The sequence below is a fragment of the Ranitomeya variabilis genome, chromosome 1, assembly GCF_051348905.1.
Source record: "Ranitomeya variabilis isolate aRanVar5 chromosome 1, aRanVar5.hap1, whole genome shotgun sequence".
Taxonomy (NCBI): domain Eukaryota; kingdom Metazoa; phylum Chordata; class Amphibia; order Anura; family Dendrobatidae; genus Ranitomeya; species Ranitomeya variabilis.
In genome coordinates this window covers 310591525-310608523 of record NC_135232.1, presented here as the reverse complement: position 1 = coordinate 310608523, position 16999 = coordinate 310591525, and the positions used below count along the sequence as shown (strand labels likewise).

The 16999-nt window shown below is 43.4% G+C and overlaps 1 protein-coding gene across 4 annotated transcripts in view; it reads left to right on the top strand.

The window, feature by feature from the left end:
- RHBDD3 (rhomboid domain containing 3) overlaps positions 1–11027 on the top strand; it is a 72323-nt gene extending 61296 nt beyond the window's left edge. For all 4 annotated transcript variants that reach the window (XM_077296773.1, XM_077296764.1, XM_077296743.1 and 1 more), the window contains exons 4-6: positions 2621–2786; positions 3135–3377; positions 10707–11027. In XM_077296773.1, coding sequence (XP_077152888.1) covers positions 2621–2786; positions 3135–3377; positions 10707–10896 — 599 coding nt within the window. In that variant the 3' untranslated portion in view covers positions 10897–11027. The remainder of the gene's footprint in view (positions 1–2620; positions 2787–3134; positions 3378–10706) is intronic.
- The last annotated feature ends 5972 nt before the right edge of the window (positions 11028–16999 follow it).

Here is a 16999-nt window from a genome sequence, read left to right as displayed (position 1 = left end):
AAAAATGCCATTGGCTGTTCCGGCCTACTAAAGGTGTCTGTCTGCCCCTGCCTGGTGTTGTCCTCAACTGAATAAAGCTGAGCTTCTACCTTCTGCCTCTTACTAACTGCTGTTTTTTTAAAAAATTGGCTGTTCCGGCCTACTAAAGGTGTCTGTCTGCCCCTGCCTGGTGTTGTCCTCAACTGAATAAAGCTGAGCTTCAACCTTCTGTTCCAAATTACCATTTTTAAAAATGCAATTGGCTGTTCCGGCCTACTAAAGGTGTCTGTCTGCCCCTGCCTGGTGTTGTCCTCAACTGAATAAAGCTGAGCTTCAACCTTCTGTTCCAAATTACCATTTTTAAAAATGCAATTGGCTGTTCCGGCCTACTAAAGGTGTCTGTCTGCCCCTGCCTGGTGTTGTCCTCAACTGAACAAAGCTGAGCTTCCACATTTAATCAGATATTAAACTGCATTTGGCCTACTAGTGTGGTTATGCCCTTGAAACAGTGTCTGCTGCTCTTGGGTTTGCTACTCCACTGAACAAAGCAATGCCGCCTGTTTAGTCCTGTTACCAATTTTGAACTGCATTTAGCCTACTTTATTCTTTGGCCCTATATCTGTTTCCTCCTCATCCTGCCCATTGCCCAGCCACTGCTAGATGAGTCTGCTGGTACATTGACCTAGACCACTACATTCCCCTTATACTCTACACAGCCAGAATCTGACCCTGCTGAAAGTAAGGTTCCCCTTCCCGCATGTTATACCACCTTACACAGGGACAGAGAGGAAGGTGCAGATGAAAGTGCAGGTTCCTTCATCAGGTGGGGGGGCATACTCGTTGGCGACGTCACTGGCACAGGGCCCCTCAGAGTACGCAAAAGTGTCGCTGCTGGTGGGAGGCGCCCCCGCCATGCAAACACACATCGCTGTACTTTGAGGGGCCCTGTGCCAGTGCCAATGCGAACGAGTGGGCCCCCCCTGCTTGCTCAGGATCACAGCACTTGCAACGTTGAAATACTTACCTTTCCCTGCAACACCGCCGTGACGTAGTCCGCATTTCCTGGGCCCACGAAAAACTTGAGCCGGCCCTACTCCCCCCACAACTTTTGCCAAATGACCCCCAATTCCCTATGCCCAACTATTATTATAAAGTTAATTAAGATTGACAAGCTTCAGAAACAAGAATGGATGTTTTTGGCATTAAAATGGGCACTGTAGGTGTTTTCCTGGCCTCCACTCACTGCCGACTATGCTTCCCCATTGACTTGCATTGGGTTTCGTGTTTCGGTCGATCCCCGACTTTTAGCGATAATCGGCCGACTGCACTCGACTCGACTCTGGACAAAATCGGGTTTCACAAAACCCGACTCGATCTTAAAAAAATGAAAGTCGCTCAACTCTAATCTCTAGGGTTTACAGAGAATGGTACGAAAAAGAAAAAAAATCCAGTGAGCGGCAGTTCTGTGGGCGGAAATGCCTTGTTGATGCCAGAGGTCAGAGGAGAATGGGCAGACTGGTTCGAGCTGATAGAAAGGCAACAGTGACTCAAATCGCCACCCGTTACAACCAAGGTAGGCCTAAGAGCATCTCTGAACGCACAGTGCGTCGAACTTTGAGGCAGATGGGCTACAGCAGCAGAAGACCACACCGGGTACCACTCCTTTCAGCTAAGAACAGGAAACTGAGGCTACAATTTGTACAAGCTCATCGAAATTGGACAGTAGAAGATTGGAAAAACGTTGCTTGGTCTGATGAGTCTCGATTTCTGCTGCGACATTCGGATGGTAGGGTCAGAATTTGGCGTAAACAACATGAAAGCATGGATCCATCCTGCCTTGTATGGAGCATCTTTGGGATGTGCAGCCGACAAATCTGCGGCAACTGTGTGATGCCATCATGTCAATATGGACCAAAATCTCTGAGGAATGCTTCCAGCACCTTGTTGAATCTATGCCACGAAGAATTGAGGCAGTTCTGAAGGCAAAAGGGGTCCAACCCGTTACTAGCATGGTGTACCTAATAAAGTGGCCGGTGAGTGTATATAGTGCTGTCCTCAATTACATAGTTTCCTTTTTTATGTTAAACACAGTCCCTTATTATGTAGTATCCTCTCTAGTTATGTATAGTGCCATCCCTTATTATATAGTAATAATATTATACTGTATATTTAATTTTATATCTAACAAGAGAGGACGCTATGTATTTATTAAAGTGAGGGCACTGTGAATAAGTATTGAACACGTCACCAATTTTCTAAGTAAATATATTTCTAAAGGTGCTATTGGCAGGAAATTCTCACCAGATGTAAATATCAGCCCATCCAATCCACACAGGCAAAGAAATCAAACTATAGATATCCATAAATTAAGTTATGTGTAATCATGAGAAATGACATAAGGAAAAAGTATTGAATACATGAAGGAAAAGAGGTGCAAAAAACCATGGAAAGTCATGAGAACAGCTGACATCTATCAGTAATTAGCAATCCTGCCCCTTAGTGAAAAATATATATTTTACTTAGAAAATTGGCAACGTATTCAATACTTATTTCCCCCGCTGTACACATTTTAGCAGCAGTATCCCTTATAGTATCTAAGCAACTCAGATTGTTGGAGATATTCCTTACAGCTAGCCTGCAGTTCGCGCTGGATTACTTCACCGCCTAGAGCTGCCAGTTTCAAAAAGACGGGCACTGGATAGCATGCACGTCTGCAACTGCCTGGCCACTTTTAACCTGGCACGGTTTATACCAACTCAAGAAGAAAGTTCTTTATTATATGGTGGTAATTCCACAGCACAAGAGCAGTAAGTATTATATACATTCAATGTCTGACTTGGGTGCCAAGGGCCCACCAGTAACCAACTCCAGGGCCCCACTTCTCAGCTACATATAAATATGACATTAGCCTCAATCACAAATTTATATAACAATGAGCTGGGTAGATTGATAAATGAATAAGATGCCTCCTGTGTGTGTACATAGTGATTCAAGTATATTGTGCCAAGTACTGCTCATAAAAGAGGGTGGTGGCTCACTCTAGGACTGGGGCCCACCGGAGGATTCTCCTGTTCTCCTGTGGGCCAGTCCAAGCCTGCATACATTAACATTTCATTACTTCTTTTTAATCTTCTAATATTCTTCCTCTCTCTCAGACTTCCATTCTATACAGATGCCTATGAGACAGTTCTTTTCAATGATTTGGCTATACCTGGGGAAACTATAGAAGCTTCCAATGTCTCTAATTTTAGAGAAACTCCTGTGTGGTTAGGAGATCGAGTATCCTTAGAAGAGGAGATGTTGGAAGCAGGTATTCTGGCTTCTCTGAGGGAATATGAAGAACAGGAAAAGCTGAAACAAGAGCCAACCTTGAACAAATCCAGTGTGTCGGCACTTAGGTGAGACAGTTAATCCACAATCAAATGACAGACATGATGACCACGTATTCTACAATCTCAGGCTGCCAAGTAAATTCAGATATTTCTCAAGCCCTATGGCTGAAATGCACTGGACAAATGCAATACTTTTCTTGTCAATTGCAGGCTTTCACATACTTAGGGTGGTTATCCTGAGAATTGAGTTATCTAAAAAAGACATTTATGACTTACATTTATCTTAAAACCAATATATATATATATATATATATATATATATATATAACAGATGCGGGTCAGGCACCTATCTTCAGAATGGGGGTCCCTTTTCTGACTGGTGTTCAACCAACAGTGAATGGAGAGGTGCAGCACATTCACTGGCTTTCTCCATTCATTGCCATAGGTGTTGTGAATGCAGCCAGGAAAGACACCAACGAACGGTGCCAAAACGCAGTGTAAAAGCACACCTTACCATCATACCCCGCAGTCCAAGGCTGCAAACCAGATCTTGCAAAGTTCTCCAGGCTAAGAAGTAGATATAATTGTAACCAACATTTACAGGGCTGTCTGAACTAAATGCTTCAGCAGAAGCCTCACAGAGTTCTCTGCCAGTTGCATCAGACTGGAGTTCAGACTTTTCATCTCACCTTCACTGGATACAATTGCACTTTTCAGCTTTGTAGGTTTGTTGACTCTGACATTAAACAAGAATGTTCTCATTCAGAGACCGCAAACAATAAAATAAAGCAGGCTGGCTCTTTTCGGCCTTGTAGAACTACAAGTCTCACATTACTCATGTGCTTATGGATCCACCACCATCTTACTGATTGTGCTCGGTGGCACAGATATAATCCATAATCCATTTATTGGGTCAAGAATAGAAAGACATGTCAACTACCAATATATATAGTATACTTCTAATTAACTCCATCAGCTGCATTAGAACGGTTAAAAAAAAATTTGTGTTGATTTTTATTGATATAGTGATTAAAGGTAAGGTACCGCGTTTGTAGATCATTAATAAATCACTGTAATGTAGCATAACATGCTGCTATAACCAAGTTTTAAATGCATGCGAAACAGATTTCGTGTGTTATATGTGTTTAAAGAAGGAACTGGGGGCTGACATCTTGGTTTTGCAGCAGTAGCAGGGCACTAGCAGTGTCATTTTACAGCACCCCATGGACATAGGAGATAATAGACCGGCGAGGACCCTATCTATAACATTGGAGAGGTGTTAGCAGTGAGCTGGGCACGCCTCTGTGGGCTGCACAACTCACTGCTGTAGGTGTGACTAGCCGCCATTTTATTATAGCCCAGTGCTCTCTGCCCAGCTCCACTTACTCTCTATCACAGGAGCTCCATGCATTCCCAGCCTGCAGAGAGAGGTGACACCTGACACCTCTGTCTGCCATACAATGTATCTCTCCCCTCCTCCACAATGCCTGGCCATTCACTGCAGACCTGGAGCTCCTACTTATTACTGAGGGATGAGTCACAGACAGCTCTGCACAGACAATGCTGCTCCATACACACCACATAAACTATAAACTGCTGGTGATAGCAGATCACAGGGCAGTCACACACAAAATGGCTCTGCCCTGTGATGCTGCTCTTCATTCTGCCCCAGGGATATTAGACCACCCAAAAGGGGAGGGAAATGCTGATGTCAGCAGTTACTGCCCAGATTTTCCAGCTAACAGTAAAGCTGGTAAGTCTCACTATAGCTGCTTGAGGTCTAAAACGGAAAATGCTCCCCCTAGTGGTCAATATATATATTTGTAAGAAAATATATAATATTTTTCATATAGAAATGTTTGCAAACAGTGCAAACATTGCATTAGTACATTTTATTTACTATTTTAAGCTTAATTTCACAAAAAAACAAACTACAAGAAAACTGGTGGCACCTTCCCTTTAAGCATTGTTTTCATAAAAGCAGAAAATCCCAGTAAGCAGGAATTGAGACGTAGGATTTTTTTAAAAATGTAAACGATCCTCAATATTAAGGTGATTAAACACGCCGTGTCATTCAGAGTGCATTCCGGCAGTCTGATGTACTGTAGCGATGCCACTGGGTCACACGGACTGCCGAACAAGCTCTGTGTGACCCAGCGACTGTGAGGCCCTTAAGTGTCCCTTTAAAGGAGACTTTAAGGTTACTAGAGTTCCCAGCTGCTGGAACAACTGGAGGTTGTGAACTCTGGTAAACTTAGTTCACAGCCTCCAAGTGTCCCAGCAGCTGGGAACTCTAGTAACCTTAAAGTCACACAGCTGTGTGCACTCGTGCATTTTTACCACATTTTTTACCTCCATTTTTGTACAGCTTTCTACGAATAAATAAATTTAACCCTTTAACCCCCAAGGGTGGTTAGCACGTTAATGACCGGGCCAATTTTTACAATTATGAACACTGTCCCTTTATGAGGTTATAACTCTGGAATGCCTCAACGGATCCTGATGATTCTGACATTGTTTTCTCGTGACATATTGTACTTCATGGTAGTGGTAAAATTTCTTTGATATTACCTGTGTCTAATTGTGAAAAAAATGGAAATTTGGTGAAAATTTCGCAATTTTCCAACTTTGAATTTTTATGCCCTTAAATCACAGAGATAAGTCACGCAAAATACTTAATAAGTAACATTTCCCACATGTCTACTTTACATCAGCACAATTTTGGAACCAACATTTTTTTTTCTTAGGGAGTTATAAGGGTTAAAAGTTGACCAGCAAATTCTCATTTTATACAGTTACAGTTACTACAGTTTATAACACAGAGCCGTGAAAATAAAAAATCATTTTTTTTCCACACAAATTACTTTTTAGCCCCCAATTTTGTATTTTCCCAATTGTAACAGGAGAAACTGGACCCCAAAAGTTGTTGTCCAATTTGTCCTGAGTACGCTGCTGATACCCCATATGTTTGGGTAAACCCTTGTTTGGGCGCACGGGAGAGCTGGGAAAGGAAGGAGCACTGTTTTACTTTTTCAACGCAGAATTGGCTGGAATTCAGATCAGACGCCATGTCGTGTTTGGAGAGCCACTGATGTGGCTAAACAGCGGAAACCCCCAATTCTAACTGAAACCCTAACCCAAACACACCCCTAATCCCAACCATAATGCTAACCACAACCCTAATCCCAACCGTAAATGTAATCCAAACCCTAACTTTAGCCCCAACCCTAACTTTAGCCCCAACCCTAACTGTAGCCCTAACTTTAGCCCCAACCCTAACCCTAATGGGAAAATGGAAGTAAATACATTTTTTAAAATTTTATTATTTTTCCCTAAATAAGGGGGTGATGAAGGGAGGTTTGATTTACTTTTATAGCGGGGTTTTTAGCGGATTGTTATGATTGGGAGCCGTCACACACTAAAACACTTTTTATTGCAAAAAATAGTTTTTGCGTCTCCACATTTTGAGAGCTATAATTTTTCCATATTTTGGTCCACAGAGTCATGTGAGGTATTTTTTTTTTTTTGCGGGACGAGTTGACGTTTTTATTGGTACCATTTTCGGGCACGTGACATTTTTTGATCACTTTTCATTCCAATTTTTGTGAGGTCGAATGAACAAATACGATAAAAACTATTTTATATAAAAAATTATTATTTTTGTATCGCTTTATTCTGAGGACTATAACTTTTTTCTTTTTTCGTTGATGACCCTATATGGTGGCTCTTTTTTTGCGGGACGAGATGATGTTTTCAGCGGTACCATGGTTATATATATCCATCTTTTTGATCGCGTGTTATTCCACTTTTTGTTTGGCGGTGTGATAATCCTTCGTTTTTTTGGGTTTTTTTTACGGTGTTCACTGAAGGGGTTAACTAGTGGGACAGTTTTATAGGTCGGGTCGTTACGGTCGCGGCGATACTAAATATGTGTACTTTTATTGTTTTATTTATTTAAAGAAATTTATTTATTGGAACAGTATATATATATTTTTTTTTACACATGTAAATATTTTTTTTTTTACTTTTTTACATTGCCCCAGGGGGGGACATCACAGTAAAGTGATAGATCGCTGATCTGACACTTTGCAATGCACTGTGTCAGATCAGCGATCTGACAGGCAGTGCAGGGAGACTTCCCGGCGCTTGCTCTGAGCAGACGCTTGAAAGCCACCTCCCCGCAGGACCCGTAAGGCCCCCCACGGCCATTTTGGATCCGGGCCTGCAGGAAGGAGGAGGTAGGAGACCCTCGGAGCAACGCGATCACATCGTGTTGCTCAGAGGGTCTCAGGGAAGCACGCAGGGAGTCCCCCTCCTGCACATAGTGCCGGATGTCAGCTGTAATAATCAGCTGACACCCGGCGGCGATCGACCTCGCTCCCCCCGTGAGCACGGCCGATTGCCTATGACGTACTATCCCATCACTGGAAATTAAGTCCCAGGTCACCGCGACGGGATATTACGTCATATGGGATAAATGGGTTAAAAAATGCCATGAGGACCCCCTATTTTTAACAACCAGCTAAGGCAAAGCAGACAGCTGCGGGCTGATATCTAGTTGGGAAGGACCACGGTTATTGGCTCCTTGCCAGCCAAAAAATACCAGCCCTCTGCATAGAATTGATGAAAATATAAATGCTACCATGTACAAGGATATACTGGAGAATGTAATGCTGCTACATGGTAAAACCAAAGTAAGCAGGGGCTGGAAATTCCAGCATGACAATGATCCTAAGCACACATCCAATTTAGTAAAAAATTGGGTAGCAAAGAAAAATGTCCGCTGGTTGCAATGGCCAAGTCAATCACCTGAATTAAACCCTATAGAGCACCTTTGGGATGAGTTGGGGAGAGGAGTTGGGGCTCATACCTATAGCAATAAACCCTATAGAGCACCTTTAAGATGAGTTAGGGAGAGGAGTCGGGGCCCGTACCCAGAGCAATAAACCCTATAGAGCACCTTTAAGATGAGTTAGGGAGAGGAGTTGGGGCCCGTACCCAGAGCAATAAACCCTATAGAGCACCTTTAAGATGAGTTAGGGAGAGGAGTCGGGGCCCGTACCCAGAGCAATAAACCCTATAGAGCACCTTTGGGATGAGTTAGGGCGATGAGTCGGAGCCCGTACCCACAGCAATAAGCCCTGTAGAGCACCTTTGGGATGAGTTGGGGCCCATACCCAGAGCAATAAAGATGAATTGTTTGCAAATGGAATGGCGCAAAATCCCTCTGGATGTCTTGACTACCCTAGTGGCTTCAATGCCCTGTCGGTGTGGTACAGTAATTAAAGAGGTTGTGCTACAAAATACTAAGTTATGGCATTGTAAACTATTAATTACTTTCTATGTTGTGATCAATAAATAGTATAAGCAAAACTTTAAGTAGTCAGTTTTCTGTAATTAAATTACCATACCTATATTCCAAAGCATTTTGGTAAAAATTAATGTCTAGCATGATGACAACTTCATACTTTCAAAATGATAAACTGAAAATCACAAAGGCGCTAAACACGTGTGCCTAGAATAACAGCAGCAGGCAAACCCGCCAGTATGGTGTGAGAAACTGCCAAAAAGTAATCAAAATATATATAAAAAGGGGATGCCGCCCTGAGAGGCACTTACAGATTGAAATGTCCATTTGCATAGCGGTATGTTCCCCACTATTCAGTGGTACTTGGCAATGGGAGAGTCCTCCCCAAGTTAGCAAACCCCCGTAAAAGCATGCCGCCGTGACTCAGCGGGGGCCTCGGCCGATGGCGCCGCTGTCAGCGTAGCGAGGTTAGCGGGGGGCGTGGTGTAATGGTGACGTCACCTGTCCGTATGTGACAGACGTGTGTAGGGGCCAATCCCGACGCGTTTCGAGGGAAACGTCCCTCTTTCTCAAGGGAGAATGCTATAGTTTTAATAAAATCACTGGCAGATTTTTCACTAGAGGACTAGTAAACCTGCTGCCATGTAGTCCTCCATATTCATGAGCTCTGTATAACCCCGCCCCCTACACTGATTTGCAGCTTTTTGTGCATATTGACCATAGGTACAAAGCTGCCAATCATTAGTGTGGACGGGGTTATACATAACTCAGCATTCCTAGAACTGGTAGATCTTCAGCAGATAAAATAGTGATTTTATCAAAACTACACTAAAGAGCCCAATAAGTGATACATAACGGGAATCGGGGTCTCTTTCCTTATGTTATGCTGCTGTCAGATATGGTAACAAAAACCTGGTGACAGGTTTGCTTTAATTCTGCTCAATATTAAAGGGAACCTATCACCCCGTTTTTTAAAGATTGGTGTGCGCATGTCCAGCAGATGAATCCACTGCCCAGGAGATGAATAACGGCGCGGTCTTCGCTATTCAGCCGTTTACCGGTGGGCGCGGCCATCTTTCCTGTGGCCGCGCCTGCGCAGATGGAGCGCTCTGCTGCCCGGGGCTTCAGGAAAATGGCCGCGGGATTCCACGCGTGCGCAGATGGAGATCGCGGCGGCCATTTTCCTGAAGCCCCGGGCAGCAGAGCGCTCCATCTGCGCAGGCGCGGCCACAGGAAAGATGGCCGCGCCCACCGGTAAACGGCTGAATAGCGAAGACCGCGCCGTTATTCATCTCCTGGGCAGTGGATCTTCTCTTTGGACATGCGCACACCACTACGCCACCAACGTAATGATGAGCAGGATCCTGGGGGACAAACAGCGCTGTGACCACGCCCATCCGACCTGACCAGCTTGAGTGACAGGACAAAACGGACACTTCACTAAGGTATTTCGGCAGCCTAACGGGGGTGTAAAGGCACCAAAGAGGCACTAATGTAAAGCCCAGCTCTGCCCCTATTTCACACTATTTTTATCTAATCTTTAAAAAACGGGGTGATAGGTTCCCTTTAAGTGATTAATATTGACATAAATTAATAGTTATAAGCAGAATTAAGTTCAGCTTGTTGGTTCAGCCCTCCTGAACTCCAGAAAAGTTATGGTCTCTCATGTGGCCATGTGGGAAAATTGTCCACCTCTGCTCTAAAGCACAGAGCCTGCTAACTATGCAACCTGTCACTTTAAGATCTTCAAGACAGGCAATGAGCTCTAAGCTATAAAATTAAAAATCCCTAAGTTTTTGAGAATGGACAGGACTTTTAACAAGATGAAAATTGCAAAGTACGGTAGCTTTTTTTTTAACCTAATAAGAACCTTGAGATCATTCTTTTAAGAAGTCATATTTCATTTGACACCAGTCCTATAAACAGAAGAAACAGATATAACTAAGAACTGGTTGAATAGAACAGTTTAGCCCTAACAGAAGTGGAGACATCAGGAAAATATCTGGTTTATATTTTGTTTGTTTTTGCTTTAAAAAAATGCTTTTCTGTGTATTTCTTTCTAATTGCACACTGGCTTCCTTTTTCAGGCTACAGCAGCTAGAACGCATGGGATTTCCCACAGGACAGGCGGTTGTGGCATTAGCGGCCACAGGAAAAGTAGAGAGAGCGGTGTCCCTACTTGTGGAAGGAGAAATTGGTGGAGACATTACAGTGACTAATGAAAGACAGCCTTCAGATGGACAGCTACATGCAGCGGATACAAGACACTTACCCTGAACGTGGAAATACTTTACCAGATTTGTAGAAGATAAATAAAATTTAGACGTGTTATACAGGGGAGTGTGTTATCAGAAAAGTATCTCCAATAAATAGATGGCACAGTATCCATCATTCATAATAAGTTCTGGTCACAGCTCCATCTCCCTGTACAATGACTTCTGCACAGAGCATGACTAGAAAGCTCCTATACAAGCAAATGAGTCACCCCAGGGTTCTTTAAAACCATCATGAGTGGAGATACAGTTAGGTCCATATATATTTGGACAGAGACAACATTATTCTAATTTTGGTTCTAGATATTACCACAATAAATTTTAAACAAAACGATTCAGATGCAGTTGAAGTTCAGACTTTCAGCTTTCATTTGAGGGTATCCACATTAAAATTGGATGAAGGGTTTAGGAGTTTCAGCTCCTTAATATGTGCCACCCTGTTTTTAAAGGGACCAAAAGTAATTGGACAGATTAAATAATTGTAAATAAAATGTTCATTTCTAGTACTTGGTTGAAAATCCTTTGTTGGCAATGACTGCCTGAAGTCTTGAACTCATGGACATCACCAGACGCTGTGTTTCCTCCTTTTTGATGCTCTGCCAGGCCTTCACTGCGGTGGTTTTCAGTTGCTGTTTGTTTATGGGCCTTTCTGTCTGAAGTTTAGTCTATAACAAGTGAAATGCATGCTCAATTGGGTTCAGATCAGGTGACTGACTTGGCCATTCAAGAATATTCCACTTCTTTGCTTTAATAAACTCCTGAGTTGCTTTGGCTTTATGTTTTGGGTCATTGTCCATCTGTAGTATGAAACGACAACCAACCAGTTTGGCTGCATTTGGCTGGATCTGAGCACACAGTATGGCGGCTCTGAATACCTCAGAATTAATTTGGCTGCTTCTGTCCTGTGTCACATCATCAATAAACACTAGTGACCCAGTGCCACTGGCAGCCATGCATGCCCAAGCCATCACACTGCCTCCGCCGTGTTTTACAGATGATGTGGTATGCTTTGGATCATGAGCTGTACCACGCCTTCGCCATACTTTTCTCTTTCCATCATTCTGGTAGAGGTTGATCTTGGTTTCATCTGTCCAAAGAATGTTCTTCCTGAACTGTGCTGGCTTTTTTAGATTTTTTTTAGCAAAGTCCAGTCTAGCCTTTCTATTCTTGATGCTTATGAGTGGCTTGCACCGTGCAGTGAGCCCTCTGTATTTACTTTGATGCAGTCTTCTCTTTATGGTAGATTTGGATATTGATACGCCTACCTCCTGGAGAGTGTTGTTAACTTGGTTGGCTGTTGTGAAGGGGTTTCTCTTCACCATGGAGATTATTCTGCGATCATCCACCACTGTTGTCTTCCGTGGGCGCCCAGGTCTTTTTGCATTGATGAGTTCACCAGTGCTTTCTTTCTTTCTCAGGATGTACCAAACTGTAGATTTTGCCACTCCTAATATTGTAGCAATTTCTCGGATGGGTTTTTTCTGTTTTCGCAGCTTAAGGATGGCTTGTTTCACCTGCATGGAGAGCTCCTTTGACCGCATGTTTACTTCACAGCAAAACCTTCCAAATGCAAGCACCACACCTCAAATCAACTCCAGGCCTTTTATCTGCTTAATTCAGAATGACATAATGAAGGGATTGCCCACAACTGTCCATGAAATAGCCTTGGAGTCAATTGTCCAATTACTTTTGGTCCCTTTAAAAACAGGGTGGCACATGTTAAGGAGCGGAAGCTCCTAAACCCTTCATCCAATTTTCATGTGGATACCCTCAAATGAAAGCTGAAAGTCTGAACTTCAACTGCATCTGAATTGTTTTGTTTAAAATTCATTGTGGTAATGTCTATAACCAAAATTAGAAAAAGGTTGTCTCTGTCCAAATATATATGGACCTAACTGTATGTTCGTTTTGCGTTTTCATTTTTTGCTCCCCTTCTTCCCAGAGCCATAACTTTTTTTATTTTTCAGTCAATATTGCCATGTGAGGACTTGTTTTTAGCGGGACGAGTTGCACTTTTGAACAACTCCATTGGTTTTATCATATCGTGCGCTGGAAAACGGGGAAAACAATTTAAAGTGTGGTGAAATTGCAAAAAAAAAGTGCAACTCCACAATTGTTTTTTTGCTTTGCTTTTTTACTGTGTTCACTAAATGCTAAAACTGACCTGCCATTATTCTCCAGATCATTACGAGTTCCTAGACTCCATTTAATGAGTTAACAGCCGCGATAGGATCACGATTCCTCCCGTGACTGTTAGCAGCACATGTCAGCTGTTCAAAACCTGAGCTCACCACCACCACCAGAGCCCACATCAAAGTGAGGGTGTCCGACATTTGTGTATTATTACACCCAATGTCGGAAAGGGGTTAAACATCTGGATGCAGTAAAGCAAGATGGTCATCCCCATAATCATGTACCCAAAATATTATAAAAAAAATAAATCTGCAATCAGAAAATAAGGATTAGCTAAAAAAAGGTTTGACTATCTTGTTTTAGTGATAAAAAGTGATACATCCCTTTAAGAGCCATATAATTAAAGGGTTTATCTCCTGTCCATATACCTTGTCAGGAGATATGGTTATCATGGCATTAACCAGTGAGCAAAAAAGAAAAAAATGATATTGGCTCATCAGTACTGGATATTAAACAATAATCCTTGAAGGGTGCACTGCACGGAAGAGTCCTTGCGCCGGTTTCCCAGGTAAAGCAGTCAGAATAGACAGAAAAGATATACAGCTACCACCCAAAAATACTTTACAATAAAAACATATTTTATTGATATGCTCTAAAAATTATAGAAAATGTATAAAATAAAAAACTTGACCTGTGCGTTTTCGAGCATTAAAAGCTCTTAATCTTAGCAGGCTATGATTGTTGGGCGGTAGCTGGATATCTTTTCCATCTATTATAACCCCACCCAATGAACCAAAGCCGTGGAAGACTTGAGACATGCATGTATTACATGGATGACTATTCATCTGAATGACCCCAATGTAAAACCACAATCCCCTACAAAGAGCACTGCTGATATGATGTCCGACTGGCAGCAGCTTCCCACAGTGGCTCCAATTTTAGCTGGCAGCGACTTCCTAGGCTGCTTCAATGTGAACTGGGTTGTCTGTAAAGAGACTGGGGGTAGCTTCACTGAAAACTGCAAAGTTCAATTTTATCTTTTTTAAGTGAGGAAAGGGAGACACGCAGCTGCCAAACAAAGGATCAGACATTCCAGTGGAGTTTGGTCAGGGGCATCACGGTGGCTCAGTGGTTAGCACTGTTGCTTTGCAGCACTGGGGTTCTGGGTTCAAATCTCACCAAGGACAAAATCTGCAAGGAGTTTGTTGGCGTGGGTTTCCTCCTGGTTCTCCGGTTTCTTCCCACATTCCAAAGACATACTGATCAGGAATCTAGATTGTGAGCCAAATGGGGACAGTGCCGATAATGTATGTAAAGCGCTGTGGAATTTATGGTGCTATATAAGTGAGTAAAACAAACACTTTTAAACAATCAGTTTGGTGCGCACTTTTATTGAACAGCATCATTGGCACCAATAGGGACTCGCTCATCTGACATGCATAACATGCATTGATATTAGGAAATAAAATAATGCTTGGCACTCCTGTGGGTGCCATGTGAGGCTAATCCAGACGTGGGCAAAGTGCGGCCCGCGGGCCACATCCAACCCTCTGTCTATTCCCATCCGAACCGCGGACCGAGGCAGCCCAGAGGCTGAAAGTGGTGGCTCTGACCCACGTGCCGCACCATGCCCTCCCCAGCCTGTTTGCCGCAACCCACTGTCACCGCTATCTGCATCCTTGGGATGCAGACAGCGGTGAATGCATTGGTGGAGGAGGGGTTGACAGCCCCTTTTTCCATCAATCAGCATGTGAGACAGATGACGCGATTACCTCATTTTATCGCATCAGCTGCGGAGAGTCTGCATCGGAGAGAGTAGAAGCAGAACGGGAGCGAGATGAGTATGTGGTGTTTTTTTTTTCATGTGTATGAGATGTTTGGGTAGTCATGGGGAGGCTATGTGGGTCTCATGTTGGACATGGGGAGGCTATGTGGGTCTCATGCTAGACGAGAGGAGGCTATGGGGGTCTCATGTTGGACATGGGGAGGCTGTGTGGGTCATGCTGGATAAGAGGAGGCTATCGGGGTGTCATGCTGGAGAAGAGGAGGCTGTTGTGAAATTGGATTTTGGGCTCCCCCGGTGGCCACTGGTGGAATTGAACTGGTGTGCATCATCCTCTCTGTTCACCTGTTTCCATCAGGATGTGGGAGTCGCTATTTAGCCTTGCTCCTCTGTCACTTCCATGCCGGTCAACATTGTAATCAGAAGCCTTTCTGTGCATGTTCCTGCTGCTAGACAACTCCCAGCTAAGTTGGACTTTAGTCCTTGTTTGTTTTTGCATTTTGTTCCAGTTCACAGCTGTAGTTTCGTTTCTGTGTCTGGAAAGCTCTTGTGATCTGAAATTGCCACTCTGATGTTATGAGTTAATACTAGAGTCTTAAAGTAATTTCAGGATGGTGTTTTTTGATAGGGTTTTCAGCTGACCATGAAAGTGCCCTTTCTGTTTTCCTGCTATCTAGTAAGTGGACCTCAATTTTGCTAAACCTATTTTCATACTACGTTTGTCATTTCATCTAAAATCACCGCCAATATTTGTGGGGGCCTCTGTCTGCCTTTCGGGGAAATTTCTCTAGAGGTGAGCCAGGACTATATTTTCCTCTGCCAGGATTGGTTAGTCCTCCGGCCGGCGCTGGGCGTCTAGGGATAAAACGCAGGCTACGCTACCCGGCTACTGTTAGTTGTGCGGCAGGTTTAGTTCATGGTCAGTTTAGTTTCCATCCTTCCAAGAGCTAGTTCTTATGTTTGCTGGGCTATGTTCTCTTGCCATTGAGAACCATAACAGTTTGACCGGCCAAAAAGGGTTAAATTAATTGACAGAGAAAGGAGAGATAAGAGAAGTCTGCTGAAGATTTTTTTTTTTTTTTTTTTTTTTTCCTTCAGTTCTGAGTGTGCTTGTAATTGAATCTCTTGCAAGTCTGCCTATATTGCAGCCTTTCTCTCTCTCTCTCCTTCTAATCCTGGAATGGCTCTGTGTTCACCTGCTTAAAATGGATATTCAGAGTTTAGCTGCAGGTTTGAATAATCTCACCACGAAAGTTCAAAATTTACAAGATTTTGTTGTTCATGTTCCTATATCTGAACCTAGAATTCCTTTGCCTGAATTTTTCTCGGGGAATAGATCTTGCTTTCAAAATTTCAAAAATAATTGCAAGTTGTTTTTGTCCCTGAAATCTCGCTCTGCTGGAGATCCTGCTCAGCAGGTCAGGATTGTGATTTCCTTGCTCCGGGGCGACCCTCAGGATTGGGCTTTTGCATTGGCTCCAGGGGATCCTGCGTTGCTCAATGTGGATGCGTTTTTTCTGGCCTTGGGGTTGCTTTATGAGGAACCTCAGTTAGAACTTCAGGCGGAAAAGGCCTTGATGTCCCTATCTCAGGGGCAAGACGAAGCTGAAATATACTGCCAGAAATTCCGTAAATGGGCTGTGCTTACTCAGTGGAATGAGTGCGCCCTGGCGGCGAATTTCAGAGAGGGTCTCTCTGATGCCATTAAGGATGTTATGGTGGGGTTCCCTGTGCCTGCGGGTCTGAATGAGTCCATGACAATGGCTATCCAGATCGATAGGCGTCTGCGGGAGCGCAAACCTGTGCACCATTTGGCGGTGTCTACTGAGAAGACGCCAGAGAATATGCAATGTGATAGAATTCTGTCCAGAAGTGAACGGCAGAATTTTAGACGAAAGAATGGGTTGTGCTTCTATTGCGGTGATTCAACTCATGTTATATCAGCATGCTCTAAGCGTACTAAGAAGCTTGAAAAGTCTGTTTCAATTAGCACTTTACAGTCTAAGTTTATTCTATCTGTGACCCTGATTTGTTCTTTATCATCTATTACCGCGGATGCCTATGTCGACTCTGGCGCCGCTTTGAGTCTTATGGATTGGTCCTTTGCCAAACGCTGTGGGTATGATTTGGAGCCTCTTGAAACTCCTATACCCCTGAAGGGGATTGACTCCACCCCATTGGCTAGCAATAA